Below are 14,913 nucleotides of genomic sequence, written 5' to 3' on the forward strand. Positions count from 1 at the left end.
AATGCCTTTGCTTGCCTAAACTGTGTCTGCTTTTTTCTTTTAATGATTCCAGGTCTCAATCATTGACCTGGTGCCTCCCGAGGTAAGCACCAGCGTCGGACAGAGGTAACTAAGTCTTCAACTCAACGCGATCTCTACCCCGCGCAATTGGAGCGCGTCGAAACTTTTGAGTACATGATCTACGTTTCGTTCAAGCCATTGTAAGGTATTTGTGTCAAACTCTAACTGCGACTTCGCACGACATTACTACAGCAACGAAACTCACGTCAACCACATTGGTCGAATTCTTACCAAGGCCATGCGACAAATTTCACTTTGACATTGAGTTTGAGAAACTCTAGCTAGTTAGCTCAAAGTGAAAGTGCGGAAATGCTTGATCTCAAATGTCAAGCCACGTGGGAGTGCACGCAGCAGCGCCTCCAGGAAAGACAAGACCATCAAGGTTCAAGGGATGTTGGATATGAGGTTCAAATAAGATTTATTTGATGTGCTAAGCGGTGAGGTGAGATCCAGAAGGTTTTGCCGGATCTCTCGGATAGATCCAGCCAACGGAAGCATTGCGGTGACCAACTTGGATATGCTTATTTTTAAAGATCTTATGGTATAATTGGATTTTTAAGGTCCCCGACTGTGGATGGGATGTAATAATTGGTTCGGGGAGTGTTTGATGAGTCAATCTGTTTCGCGGAGGGTAATGAGGTTTGGATGTAATCGCGGCGCTGGCATTTATGAGATTCTCTCTGAGAACTATCGCCATGGGCGCGTATATGCAGAATGCGAGTGAGTATGTATGATCTCTCAGTTTCAATGTTGTGTTGAGAAGGAGCGGACCTGGCATCAGCAGTGAATTGTCGTCGAGTAGTTATCACGGCCTCGCTACAGAGGAAGTCCAACTGGCTTTTGTGGCTTCTGAGGATAGACGGAGAGTTTGAAGATCGCGTCTCTGAGTTGGTCTCTGGGGTATCATCAGCTCCAAGCTTTCAGTCCAGATGCCCGAGTTCTAGAATGCGATCCAGCCATTGCCTGCTCAGACTGTATCTGGAGAGTACAGTGCAATGTCTAGCAACTGATAAGCCCGACCTCTGTCAAATGGAACAAGTCTTGGATCTTAGACAGTAAAACATCATGGCACGGGCCTGCTTTAGGATACGGGATCTGGAGGACAACATCTGCACTCAGCTGTAGAGCGGAGCATACCAGAATATGAGCCTTATTCCAAGCCAGCTGAAAGGGAAGTAGCTCGATCTTGAAGCTAAGATCGGATCATGGGTGCTAAGTATAGAAATAGTCAGATTGACTACTGCAAGCCATAAATGACCCCTGCTATCCGCCCAGCCAGCCTCTCTACCCCGGATTTCAAGATACGGGCTGAGACGTGAGGGATTTATCATGTTCTCAGTCTTCTGCATGGACCGAGACTTGGGCATGTATTTAACAACCTGATGTTTCTCCCTGTAGCGCTTAGCTACAAGTAGGAAGGCCGCAATGGCGTCAGCCTCTAGCTGGTCGCTCAGCTGTGCGCCAAGATGATTCTTGCTCGAGCTACAGGGTAGCGATACGGCAAAGTGTTGATGGAAGTCACCAGTATGATTCAGTGTCATTCTGTCAAGTACGCCTTGGTTAATCTCTTCTAGATCTGTTATTGCAATAACTGGGTAGACGATATAAGTACATCGACTGCTTGACTATCCAAACCCAATTGATGTTTAGTAAATTCAACTGAATCAGTGTCAGTGTGTTGCTAGAGGACTCAATCAGATTGGCGATGAAGAAAGTAGGGAGAACAAAGGATGCTTTCAACAGACACAATGAATTACGAAGAATCTGTCCATGGCCCAAGTGAGTAACAGAAGAATTATCCTCTAAGGCTTAGGTTGCCAAAATAAAGTAACCTAAGAGCGGGTCTAACCTGGCATAAAATAACTAAACTATTTCGTCCCTTATGCTCTTAGCGGTCATTTCTTCTGACGCCCTGAGGTCACCATAGCCTGACCGCTAATTCTTAACCATCTCCTGAATAGTCGTCTCAAAATCCTCAGGCTCCCTTCCCAAAAGCTCCTTCAAAGTATCCGTCACACCGGCTGTTTCTCCCTCCCGAATAGCTTCCCACGCAGTAGCCCAAGTCGTCGCCTTCTCCTCTGTCCCAAAATACTCCTTGATCTGAGGTAGATTGATATACTCTTCTACACTAATCTCCTCAATCTTGAATTCCTTTCCTGAGGCGCGCGATAGGACTTCGACTGTTTCGGCTAACGTCCATGTTTTAGGACCCGTGAGAGTGACGATCTTGTTCGTATAGGTGAACGATGAGGGTGATGAGACGTATGAAGCGAGTAGACGCGCTGTGGCTTCTCCTAATTCATCTCTCTTGACCCAACTCACACCCGGACCACTTCCATCGTGAGGAATTTGGACCTTTGAAGGCGGGTTCTTGAGATCCAGGAAGGAAGTGTAAATGGGAAAAGACTCGCTATAAAGACCCTCCCTCACACTCGTAAACATAAAACCAGTGTTCTTCTCAGATAGTTCCCTCAAATACTTCTCACTATCAAGATGCGCCCCCATAACCTCCGCTTTCGTAGTATCCTTCCCAACCGAGGCAAATCCTAGAGAAGAATAGAAAACATGCTTCACACCGGCCTTGACAGCCGCATCGATAGCTTTCGTGTGCACTTTTGTCCTGTACTCACGGACATGGCTGGGATACGAGATGAGGAACAGCACATCGATCCCGGCAAAGACGGCCTGAAGATCTTCGGCGCTAGACTCATACGAAGCTTGACGAACGACGGTCCCGTTGTTTGTATATTTCTGAGGAACCTTTTCCGGGAAACGGTTTATCAAGGTGACTTGATCGTTAGGGACTTGGGATAGGAGATGTGTGTATGTGCTTGTGCCGAGGGCGCCTGAGGCGGGGAAGATTCCGATTTGCGTCATTGTTGGGATTAATACGAGGCTTGGCGGTTGTGATGATGATATGAATGGATGATTATGAGGGAAGGCGATTTTATGTATGTTGCTTCGATGTCTCCGTGGAGTTGATTCTTAGTAATCTATCTGGTCAATATGACGTACTATAGTATTCACTCCGAAAACTCCTTCTGTCGTTATCGCCAGTTGGTGATCGCGACTCCGACGGTTCCATAGCTTCTGATTGGTCAATTCCACAACCAGATCTCGAAGCTCCCATATTTATTTTCCTTTCTAAAGCCATCCTCAGGGGATCAGAAGAATTGGCCCCCTGAAGGCATGAGAGACGAAATAATTTTTGGTCACTTTATGCTAGCTTAGACTAGCAGTCAGGCTACTTTATTATGGTAGCATAAGCCTTAGAGGACAATTCTTCTGTTACCCACCTAGGTGAGCGGTCAAAAATGTTTGGTCCATTGAGACGACAACATAGCTGCATAGGCACTGGTAAGTAGGGAGAATACGAAGTCTGTCACCGTTGGCATCCAATTCTATTTTTAGTCGTATTCATCGGTAGTTGGTGCTATGACGTGGCTGGTCTCCCGCCCATCTAGACCAACGCCAGCGCGCCTCGTGTATTTTTAACGTTCAACCCAACAAGATGAGGCTTCCAAGCCAGAAGCCGTCAGGCTCAGACATTCTAGAAAAGTTCCAAGACAAGAGCAGTAATTCGATCGTCTTCTTCTCCTGAAATTCAGTGGAGTAATTGAATGCATTGACGTCAGGTGGATCCCCGAGCTCGAACGATGAGATGAATTTATGCAGGGTTATTTGTTGTTTATGCAGGGATAATGATAATAATGTTACCATTTTGTAATGCAATTATTTGGTCGTCGGCAGATGAACAAAACATTGCATGAATAAGCAGCCTCATTACTCTTTTAGTCACTCAGCTAAGCCAGCTCGTTTTGTATGGGTGTTGTAGTTCGTATGGAGTTGTTCAGCTTTCAGCTTCCAGCCTCTGGGGCTGTGCTCGGCAGTGGCGAAATCGGAAGACGGCATAGATCTAAGAATACGACTCTCACGGCCTCACCTTTGAAGGTTCCATTTTAGTGCGGGGACGAATACCCCATTCTATTGATATGATGTCAACAAGTACCGATGCATGGACTCATTTCCGAGGAGATCGTCACGAAGATCTCTTGGAAGCTCGTATTCATGAATATATAACTTCTTGAATATCCTGCCATTTAATCTCTTCATTCAATCAATCAACACTCTACAACTCAACCACTCTACCACTTAATACAACAACAACTACTTCAATCACTTAATCAACAACCACCAAAACACCTCCAAAATGCAGTTCAAGACCCTCTTCACAGCCTCTCTCCTCAGCGGTCTCGCCGCCGCCGCTCCCAAGGCCACTTGCACCAGCGAGCCCAAGGCCCAGGCCACCGGTTCTGCCCCCAAGGCTTTCGGCCTCGTCGCCCTCCGCTCCGCCAGCCCAATCCACTTCTCCAGCTTCAGCGCTTCCCAGAGCGGTTTCGACCTGAAGCTTCCCAAGGACAAGCAGGGCGCCAAGTGCGACGGCAAGGATGAGGGCACCGCTACTTTCACCATCAAGGACGGTGAGCTGTTCTTGTACAGCACCGGAAAGGAGCAGCAGATTGCTTACACTGACCGATCCGGCATGGGTAAGTCACATTCATCACTCACTACAATTGACGATTTACTAATAAGTGTTACAGGCCAAGGTGTTCTTCAGTACACTTCCGGAAAGTCCTACCCTCGCAACGCCGAGACCAAGGGCTGGAAGATCGACGATGCTGGCAACCTCGTCTTTGGTCAGGACAACGCTTCTTTCGTCGCCTGCGAGACTGGTGAGGACGGTTCTTGGAGCGTCTGGGTTGCTACCGGTGTTGAGCACCCTGGTAACACCGACAAGCAGTGTCTTGGCTTTAACGCTCGCGTCGCCGAGATTAAGAAGCCTGTCAGCTGCAAGTACTCTCAGTACTCTGCTTAAATTTAGAGTTTGAGGTTTGGATTGTACATATAAACTAGATTATGACCTTCTTGTATATTGAATAGCAATTACGAATACATACTTTTGACTTTAATTATTTTGTTCCTTGTTATTGAGATAAAACTGTAGCGCCAAGCTAAACCAGACTGGGGAGAAAACTGACTTGATTGGCTGTGGCCACGTGATTTTAACCGACGCTGCCGATTCTTATCTGATCATCTGATAAAAATCTCTCACAAGACTAACCGACCATCGGGCCCCTGCGACCTGAGAGCCCCTTCTCTCAGGCACCATCACAATGAAACTCACATCTTGGAGCTCCCTGCTCACAATCCTCTCAATATGCCCTTCCCTCGTCTCCGCAGAAGACAGATCTCCCGAGAGAGTATGCTACGACACATGCTACACGTGCCTAAAACCAGTGCACTTCAATGACATGCTCAACCAAACCAACTGGCAAACAAGAACATGCTACAGCCCCAAAGCGATCCTCTCACTTTATCTCTGTCTTGATGAGTATTGTACGCCTGGGGCTAGAGAAGCTGGGTTGACACCGTTGAATAAAACGTGTGAGGAACAGGCGCATATTATTCTTCCGCCGTTCAGTATTGTTGAGAATGAGGATAGAGTGAGCGTTCATCGGTTGGAGAGGAATGAGACTGAGGGGGACAAAGCTTTTGGGGAGGTTGTCATTCCTTCGAAGGAGTGGTTTGGTATTTGGTGGGATACTTTGGTAAGATGTTTGTGATCAGAGGAAGGATGAAGCTGATTTTGATAGGATTCTGTTGCGTATACGTATACGAAACACGACGTATACGGGTAAGAAAACCACTGAATTCCACGAGCTATGTTGACGTCTTATAGTCGTGCTATGATTTACTTCTGGATCGTCGTCATCGCAATCGGCGTTTTGAACCACGCTATACAACAAATCGGAAACTTACAAATAACCCGCAACCACTCCTCAAAATCAGGTGGACGACTCTGGAACTTTTACACCTCGACTGTAAATCGATGGATCGTTCCAGCTACATTTGGAGACCGATGTGCCCAGAAAATTGGCTGGGGAACGGTTCCGCCGAGGATACAGTCCCTGACGCTCTTTGCGTTTCTTATCCTCAACATTGCGTTGAGTATCCATGGATATAGGATTGTGCCGATAAATATGTAGTAAGTATTATTATTGTTTTTGGGGATAAGTGAGCTGACATACCTAGCTTTCCATCTACAGCAAAGCAAATCCTTCGCTACTCTTCTGATCGAACCGGCATCATCTCCTTCGCCAACTTTCCTCTCATCTGGCTCTTCGGAATGAGGAATAATTTACTTCTGTGGTTAACCGGCTGGGATTTTGGAACGTATAATAACTTTCATCGTTGGGTTGCGAGGATTGCTACTGCTCAGGCGATTATACACTCGATAGGCTATTCGGTCTTGGTCTACCTTGGTATGGAACACCCTCGATTTGAGAAGATTTGAATACTGATGTGAAGGCAGAGGGTGGTTGGGAGCAATATGTCTTTTGGTGGTCGTACATGTTCTGGTGGGTTGGTGAAATAGTAAGTTCAGTAACCTTTTCCCGTGGTCTCGGTACTGACTTGTCACAGGCAACTATCGTCATGTCCCTCCTTGTCGGAGCATCCTTCTACTGGATCCGTCGTCAACAATACGAACTGTTCCTAGTAGTTCACATCATAATGTCAATAATCCTCCTAATCACAATGCTAGCGTAAGTCTTCAACCCTTCCCTCCCAAACAACAATATCTAACAAAAAAGCCACGTCTCGATCTTCCAAGGCGAATATGACATCTTCTTCTGGGTCCCCTGCTTCATCTGGGTAGCAGACCGCGTCATTCGCGCCCTACGCATCGCAGCTTTCAACCCTAAGCTATGGGATACCTGGGCCACGTCTATCTATCATCCTACATCGAATATCGTCAGACTTGTGATTCCTTGGTCAACAGGTCTATACAAACCGGCCCCGGGAACATTTTATTATATCCATGTTCTTAACGGCCCAAGATGCTGGGAGAGTCATCCCTTTACTGTGGCCTCTGTTACAGACGAAGGACAGTGTGGAGCGAAGATGATTGGAGAGCAAGTTCCTCTTCTTGAGAATGGTACACCTGAAGGAAGTTCAGAGGAAGTTTCTGATTCTCGGACGATGACCTTCTTGATTCGTCCTTATGATGGGTTTACTTCACGACTTAGGGATACTGCTTCTGCGGCGTGGCCAAAGAACGTGCCGCAAAGAGTCCTTGTCGATGGACCTTACGGACACACTCAACCACTGCATCTCTTCGACAATGTTCTTTTCGTGGTTGGAGGAAGTGGCATCGTTGTTCCACTGTCATATCTCAATCTCTTAACAACACATCCTGCGCCCCGAACCGTTAAAATCCACTGGGCAGTTCGTGAACCAGCCTTTCCCGTCGACGTCTTGAAGACAGACATAGCAGACGCACTGGGCAGTGCGAATCTTAGTGTTGAGATTCATCTAACGACGCATACACCGCAAGATGAGCTACAAGAGTGGCCGTCGCAGGTTGTGCTCAGGAAGGGAAGGATAGATGCCGCCAAGGTGGTCAACAGCGCGAGTGAACGGGTTGAGGGGGAGAGTTTGGCGGTTGTTGCGTGTGGACCTGCGCAGATGGCTGATGATGCTAGAAAGACGGTTCATGGGTTGTTAAAGACGGGAGCTAGAGGGGTTGAGTATTTTGAGGAGAGCTTTCAGTGGTGATATAGATGTGATAGAGTATAGAGCTTGCGTTGGATTTATTATATTTTGCTTTATTTGGACACAGTTGGAACCAAACAGGTCTACTATTTCATTAAGTTCTGTGACATGTATTCAGGACATATCTCTTCGTGGGCGTCGAGTCATTTCCGTTGAACTTGCCCCAAGGCATGACAATAGCCACTACGGTCGTGGTCGTTAAGTCTACCCAAGCAGATGTTCACCACAATGAAACTCACAGATTCCGGCTAAGAATTGGTCCGCTCTCTTACAGAGATGAGTGAGCATGATCCAAGCCAGAAACTTCACGGGGGCCGACGAAGACCCTGAACTTTCCAAGATTTGCAAAGACGCTTCTGCCCCTTTGCACTGCAATTATAACCCCCCTCAAGAGGTTGCAGGGTTAACTTGTGAGCATCCAATGGTTTTAGCTTTTAAGAGAGTCTGCCTTGAGACTATGCGGTGAGTATATTGCATCTGCAGCTGCACTGCAATTTTAACCCCCTCCAAGGCCTGGCAATGTGGAAGGTACTGAACATCTACACACTAGAAATCGCTTTTGCCCCATTCCTTATACTGCGTTTTTAACCTCTTCCAAGGCCGACGTAACAACGGAACTAGCCTTGATTACCTTTCGCCTTTCTTCACTACCATTTCTGACTACAATCTACAGATATCGGGCATGAAAACAGACCTGGTCCCTTACAGTAGCGAGTGAGCACAATCCCTTGGTCAAAGACGAAAGTTTCACGGGGTCCTACCAAGACCATGTTCGCTTGTAAGCAAGGCAGAAAGTGTGCGCACCACCTTTTTTATTTCACTGCAACTTTAACCTCCCCCAAGAGGGCGCAGAGTAGTTCTGAGAAAAACGACGTGTGCATGCTTCTGGCTCTTGAGGGAGTCTGCCTTGAGCGGATCTGAGTGCCCACAAATTGTGGCAAGCTTCACTGCAATTTTAACCGCACCCAAGAGCCTTGAACATTGCTCTGGCCCTTGAGAAAGTCTGACTCAAAGTAAGCAATCGATTCTGCCTATCGTGGCAAGTATTTCACTGCAATTTTAACCTCCTCCAAAGCCTGGCCACTGGGAAGGTGTTTGACGTGGATCTGTTTACTAGAAATTGGGTTTGCCTCAATTATTGCACTGCATTTTTGACCCTCTCTGAGGCCCGACCTCCTCGAAGCTGATACTTCAGGGCAACCAATGATCACAATCACAAGTTTGACGAAGCCATTTTTCACTGCATTTTTAACCCCCTCCGAGGACTAACCAGCTCGATAAGCTGATACATGCTGCTCATCTGACAATGAACATCTACATCAAGTGGGAAGTGATCATGGATATCCTCAGGCCGAACGTTCTGTTATTTCCCACATTGACCGTGATAAAGTAAATACACTCTCTGGACTTTGACAATACAATGTAGACAGAACATCATCGCTTCAAGGACATGCAGTTACAGGGCCAAAGTCTTCACTGCAATTTTAACCCTCCCAAGAGCCTGGATGACCTAGCAACTTCAGTAAACATTGCTCTGGCCTGCCATAAAGCAAAGCAAAAATACCCTCATCCACTGCCGTTCTTGGGGAAAGTCTGGCTTGGAGCAGAGCAGAAAGTCAACCGGGATGTGCCCATTACCTTAAAAGGAAAATGGTCCATTTCACTGCATTTTTGACTCGCACCAAGAGCTTGTGGAATAGCAGACTGGGCCCTAAGAATTACCGTAGCTCTCTTTATAAGGCAGATAGTCAACATCCATGGACAGCACAAACAAACACAGTCCAATGGGGACCCACACCTGCCTTTTCACTGCAATTTTAACCCATCCCAAGAGCTTGTAGCATGGCAGACTGAGTCCGAAGTAAGCCGAGTTAAAAAGAAAATTGCGGACTCACTTCACTGTAAATTTAACACTCTCCAAGGCCCGGACAAAGCATAGATACATTGCAAAAGGTGGTTAATATCTATCTACTAAAAGTCTTAAATTTAAACTAGATTATATACTGTTACTGCAATTCTAACTTCTATCAAGACTGCAATAGTCTAAAGGAATTAACTTCTAAACAAAATAATGTAAGTGCCTCTAGCTCTTGGGAGGCCTCATTAATAAGATAGGGCAGAAAGTCGACTCTGCCTACCACCTTTCAGTGCACTCAAAGCCCGCGTAGACGAAAACAAAGCATCCGCTGCGCATTTCCACTGCAATTGTGGCCTACCCAAGAGGCTTCAATTGAATTTAGAACAAAACAATGGATGTAAGAATGTCTCTGGTTCTTGGGAAAGTCTGCCTTGAGGCAGAGCAGAAAGTCGACCAGGATGTGCCCATTACCATTCCCTAAGAGGCAAATGGTTTCACTGCATTTTTAACACCCTCAGAGGCTTGACCAAAACAACCTGGCGAACTGCCATAACGGGTGTGATGCACTGCAATTTTAACCCCTTCAGAGTGACTGAAGCAACGAACTACCTAACACAGCTGAACCAATAAAACAAAACGTAAGAATATTCACTGCAATTTTGACCTACCCCAAGAGGCTTTAATTTACGAGGAATCTACATATGAGTAGAACAATGAATGTGAACATTTCTTTGGTTCTTGGGAGAGGCGCACCTTGCACTGCATTTTTAACCTTCTCAAAGGGCTGACCAAAACAATGGCGGATGTGAGGCAACCAGGTATTTTCACTGCACATGCAACACATCTCAAGAGCTTAAAGTATGGATAGCAGACTGAGTCTTAAGTAAACCGAGTAGAATCGCCCTGGCTCTTGGCAGCGCAGAAAGCTGACACTGCCACTAATATTTACAACTTTACTGCAGTTTTAACCTCCCCCAAGCACATCCGCATCCGAGGCTCTACTCCAAATGAAACTTGACTGTAATCTGAACACCCTCTAGAGGCTAACCATAATCACCAAGGTTTCCGCATAGTATAATTAAATCGTGAAGAGTAGGAAGTTAACATTGTATTCTCAAGTCTAAACTTTACTGCACTCTTGGCTCCTCCCAAGGACGTAAGCTAGCATCCGATGTATGGATGGTTGTGACAACACCCTCATGTGTTGTTGGAGGTGTATGCGCTGGCGCTGTTCACTGCAAATTTAACCCTTTCCAAGGACTGACCATAATTACCATTCTTTTTATAGTATCGGATCAAGAGCCTTACCCGACAACTTACTTCACTGCACTTTTAACCTCGCCCAAGGACATAAGCTGGCATGTAAGAGCAGTGTGCGCGGGTCGGTTGGAACCAATGGACCGTCCTTTCACGGCGATTTTAACCCACCCTAAGAACTTGTAGCATAGCAGACAGTGTCTTAAGTGAACGGAGCTGAATTGCCTCTTGTCAGCCGTAGGCAGCCAAGACTTCACTGCGTTTTTAACCTTCCACAAGAACATCTACATCTCGAGGCTCTCATCCAAGTACATCGGCCGCCGTGTGCTGTGGTGCATATGAAGTATTTTCGTACCCACGTCCACTGCAATTTTACCACCCTCCGAGACCTGGACATAACCACCACAGGCAACGTAGAAAGTTGGCGTTGTCTTTTTAAACCTCTACACCCTGGACTCTTGACTCCTGCCGAGGACGTAAGCGTCATGTAAGGCATCGTGCCTTTTGCTCGACGCTTCACTGCAAATTGTACCTCCTCCAAGAACTGAACATAAACACCACGGGTAGTTGACCTCGACACCCTGTTCCTCGGAGATTTGATCTAGCCTTCACTGCAATTTTAACCCCCTCCCAGATTTAACCAAATCATATACCAATCGATGCGTTGCCGGACCGCTGTGCACTGCAATTTTAACACACGTCGAGAGCTCTCATCTTCGACAACCAGTAGACCAAGACTCATTTAGTATAGGCAGACATCTATTCTTCTAGCAAACAAACTCCATGGCTCGCCTTGTATATAACAAACACCCCAAAGTCCACTATAGCTCATCATGCTCATCCCTAAACCTTGGCTTCTTAGGCTGACTCCCAACATCCCACTTCGAAAAGTCACAAGCAGCAGGCGTACCAACCTCCATCTTGTAAACACACTTCTCACTCTCACTAACCCTCCAAAGCTCCTCCGTCTCAGCACATCCCAACCAGACATCCGTTCGTCGTTGGGGTCCGTTCCAGCACTGTTGACCATCCTCATACCGCAGAACCATACGTTCTCCCTTTCCAAGACTCTTTCCGTCGATACGGTCTTCTTCGTCGGCCATTTCGCGGTCGATGCGCTTGAAGTTACCCATGTTGCTTGATCCGTGACCTTTCTTGGACTTTTGCTTCGTGCGGTCTAGCCAGCATTGTTCGTAGGTGTATTCGCCTGCTTCGAGGGAAACGCATTTGCCCTTGAGTGCGCGGAAGATGTCGTCGGGGCCGTAGTCGGTGTTCAGGTCGGATTGTTCAACTGAGAGAGCGGATTGTTTGTCGGTGAGGTCGCGGTTGGCTGCGTCGAGGGCTTCGCGGGCGGCGCGGACGAGGGTGGATTCTTTGCCGGGGGTGGCATTGTCGGCGAGGATGCCGTTGGTGATGGCCCAGACGCGGAGGGAGTCGATTGTTCCGTGGAGGAAGGAGCGGACCGGGGGAGGGAGGTAGGCTTCGAAGTTGTAGACTGGATGTGTTAGCTGTGTCATTTCGTGATTGTGGTTGACTTACGGATATCGGTGTCGCTTCCCTCACCCTCCTCAAACTCACTCCAGTTGATGCCATTGCTCTCACTATCCTCCTTGAGGACGCTCAGGATATCTTCATCAGGGAGGACCTTTGCAACATCATCTGCCTTGCGAGCAGAGTAATCCTCAAATGATCGGATAGCAGCCTTGACACCCTCATCGTTGAAGTTGGGGTTGTAGTCAGTCTTGAACTTGGTAAGAAGCTCCTCGAGCTCACCAACTCGCTCCTTGAGAGCATCGCGCTGGTTAACCACATTGTTGAGAGTGTCGCGAAGCTCGGTGATACGTGTCTTGGCCAATCCGGTAAGAACACCAAGCTTTCCACCGCCACTTCCGCTATCGCGAACAACCTTGCCCTTATCCTGCTGTTCAGCTTCACGGTGCTTCTGCGCAAGATCCTCCTTCTTAGCCTCAAGAGCGGCAATCTCCTTCTTAAGATCCGCAACCTTGTTCTCAACCTTTTGTCTCAAATCCTTGGCCTCATTGGCCATGACACCTCTCTTCTTAGCCGCATTCGACATGGCCTTCTTCTTCTCATCTTCCAATCTCCTGTACTCCTTTCCAATTTCCGCACACTTGTTCTCGCACTTCAGACCGCCGACGCCAGCGTACTCCTCTGAGCCATCACAGCAGAGCTCGTAATCGCACACGCCGTCGTTGACGTAGAGAAAGGGCACGTACATGCCAATGTGTCCCTTGTTTTCGCACCAGAAGCCAGGAAGGGCATTGGTCGTGTTGGTGGTGCCAGACAGCGACCCGGCGAGAGGTTGTTCGGGGGAGAGAGGATCGATGTTGGCACAAGCAGCAGTACCGGGTTCGTCTGAGCCATCGGGGCAATCGCACGTGTTATCGTTGATTCGGTCGAGACTAAGCTTGATAGCAGCATTGGTGATGCAAGAAAACTCCTCCTTGCCCTCGTAATGAGAGACGACTGTATTCCAATTAGCTTCGTGATAGCTCCAAACGATCAACAAACATACATTCAGGACCAACACCTCTAGGCACGCCGCCAGCAGCTGCCAGGGTAAAAGCGTATATAGCGCTAAGAAGCGCTACAGAATTTGGATGTTGCATTGTTTCGGTGTGTTTGTGTAATGGTAGAAAATTGTCGGTATGCAAGTTGGAGTTGGCCAGGTCAGCTACTTGGAGGGACCTAGAGGTCTCCACTGAAAGAGCTTCCGGGGAGAGCGGCCCCTGGACGGTAGAATCTCGGGAGAACGGAATTTGATCCGCGGGGGGATGGGCACTAGAGGTGGGGGATGAGAAAAAAAGAGAAATGCCCCTCCAACACCAAGAAAGTCTGACGCATCATCACCACCAGCACGGGATATCACAATGGCTCCCGCTCCTACAGACGAAGAGGCCCGAAAGGCTCTCGACACCATTGTTGCGACTGCTTCAACACTCCTCGAACAACTCCAATCTATCCTTACTTCTATCCAACGCAGTCCCACGACTCCCTCCGCTGTCTCCTCCGAAACAAAAGACATCGACGCCCTAGCCCTCGCCCGCGACTGCTCCTCTCTCATCCGTGCCCACGGCACCAAGATTTCCCTCCTAGTAATCAACGAGCCCTTCACGCCCAGCGCCATCACCACCGTCGTCCGCGAACTCGTCAAAGGCCCAATCCCCGGTTTGGCAACCGCCGCCCAAGCCTGCGAGACAACCCTCTACACCTCCGTCGTGCGAAAGGAACTGGCCTATAGAGTAGGCAAGGTCCTCGCTGAATTAAACAACTTGTTGAACCGCATTCCTAAGGATGGGAAAGTTTTGTCGGGCGTGGGGAGGGATAGTGGGAGTGGAAGTCTTGCGTTGACGGGCATGCTTTGGTCTGCGTGTGATGAAGTCACTGCGCTTGCGAATATGGGTGTGGGAGGCTTCTTTGTTAAGAAAGCGGAGGAATGGAGGGATACGCTTAAGGATGTTATGGAGGAGTTGAAGGAGTGGGGTGAAGAGGAGGATGACGAGGAAGATGAAGATGATGTGGATGATTTGGCGGACAAGATGAACGACGCATCACTCTCCAACCAGGAAATGCTGGACGAGATGATGAATTCTTCCTCAGCCATCCCAAAGTCGGACCCCGATAAAATCCGCCCTCGTCTCGACTCCACACTCAAACGTCTACGCATGGTCGTTCTGTTATACCAAGCTCTTTCCAAGCGTCGCTTCAAGAAACTTCCCAAGGATACTACCAAGGGCGACATGCCCGCCAAGTTGGATAGTACTGCGAATGTGTTGAGCGCTTTGCCGGATAAGTTTGGAGATTTGGCGGAGGCGTTTTATGAGTTGGATGGGGAGGAGATTGATACGCTTATGGAGGAGTGTTTTGAGAGTGCTGTTGGTGTGAGTGAGGTTCTTAAGATGGGGTGGGAGGGGGAGAGTGATGAGTTTAGTGAGTGGATGGAGAAGTTCAAGGTTGAAGTCAAGAAGGCGTGATACCTCGATCAGAAGATAGTATAAAATAAAGCACAATTACAAGGCACTGTACGATCAATTACTTTGAAGGATATAGAACTCCCGATCGTAGAAACGGTACCTCAAACCCAATCACTCTGTCCTCAACGT

The 14,913-nt window shown here is 47.9% G+C and overlaps 4 protein-coding genes across 4 annotated transcripts; 2 read left to right on the plus strand and 2 right to left on the minus strand.

The window, feature by feature from the left end:
* Positions 1 to 1,838: 1,838 nt before the first annotated feature.
* Positions 1,839 to 3,335, minus strand: B0J16DRAFT_343180 (uncharacterized protein). Its single transcript, XM_046127989.1, has one exon. The coding sequence runs from the start codon at positions 2,935 to 2,937 to the stop codon at positions 1,996 to 1,998; it is 942 nt and encodes a 313-aa protein (XP_045983704.1). The 5' UTR covers positions 2,938 to 3,335; the 3' UTR covers positions 1,839 to 1,995.
* Positions 3,336 to 4,037: 702 nt separating this feature from the next.
* On the plus strand, positions 4,038 to 7,749 carry B0J16DRAFT_363125 (ferric reductase like transmembrane component-domain-containing protein). The gene is made up of 9 exons (XM_046129844.1): positions 4,038 to 4,607; positions 4,662 to 4,923; positions 5,255 to 5,669; positions 5,715 to 5,755; positions 5,801 to 6,106; positions 6,154 to 6,383; positions 6,434 to 6,495; positions 6,544 to 6,665; positions 6,714 to 7,749. The coding sequence occupies exons 1-9, from the start codon at positions 4,271 to 4,273 to the stop codon at positions 7,675 to 7,677; spliced, it is 2,739 nt and encodes a 912-aa protein (XP_045983705.1). The 5' UTR covers positions 4,038 to 4,270; the 3' UTR covers positions 7,678 to 7,749.
* Positions 7,750 to 11,447: 3,698 nt separating this feature from the next.
* On the minus strand, positions 11,448 to 13,471 carry B0J16DRAFT_146274 (glucosidase II beta subunit-like protein-domain-containing protein). Its single transcript, XM_046121972.1, has 3 exons — positions 13,326 to 13,471; positions 12,329 to 13,276; positions 11,448 to 12,284 (listed from the first exon to the last, which is right to left on the minus strand). Exons 1-3 carry the CDS (start codon positions 13,417 to 13,419, stop codon positions 11,611 to 11,613), a joined length of 1,716 nt encoding a protein of 571 aa, XP_045983706.1. The 5' UTR covers positions 13,420 to 13,471; the 3' UTR covers positions 11,448 to 11,610.
* Positions 13,472 to 13,586: 115 nt separating this feature from the next.
* On the plus strand, positions 13,587 to 14,853 carry B0J16DRAFT_343187 (uncharacterized protein). Its single transcript, XM_046127990.1, has one exon. The coding sequence runs from the start codon at positions 13,681 to 13,683 to the stop codon at positions 14,782 to 14,784; it is 1,104 nt and encodes a 367-aa protein (XP_045983707.1). The 5' UTR covers positions 13,587 to 13,680; the 3' UTR covers positions 14,785 to 14,853.
* The last annotated feature ends 60 nt before the right edge of the window (positions 14,854 to 14,913 follow it).

This window comes from Fusarium flagelliforme, assembly GCF_020744385.1.
Source record: "Fusarium flagelliforme strain FIESC 12 MPI-CAGE-AA-0113 chromosome Unknown B0J16scaffold_4, whole genome shotgun sequence".
Lineage (NCBI taxonomy): Eukaryota > Fungi > Ascomycota > Sordariomycetes > Hypocreales > Nectriaceae > Fusarium > Fusarium flagelliforme.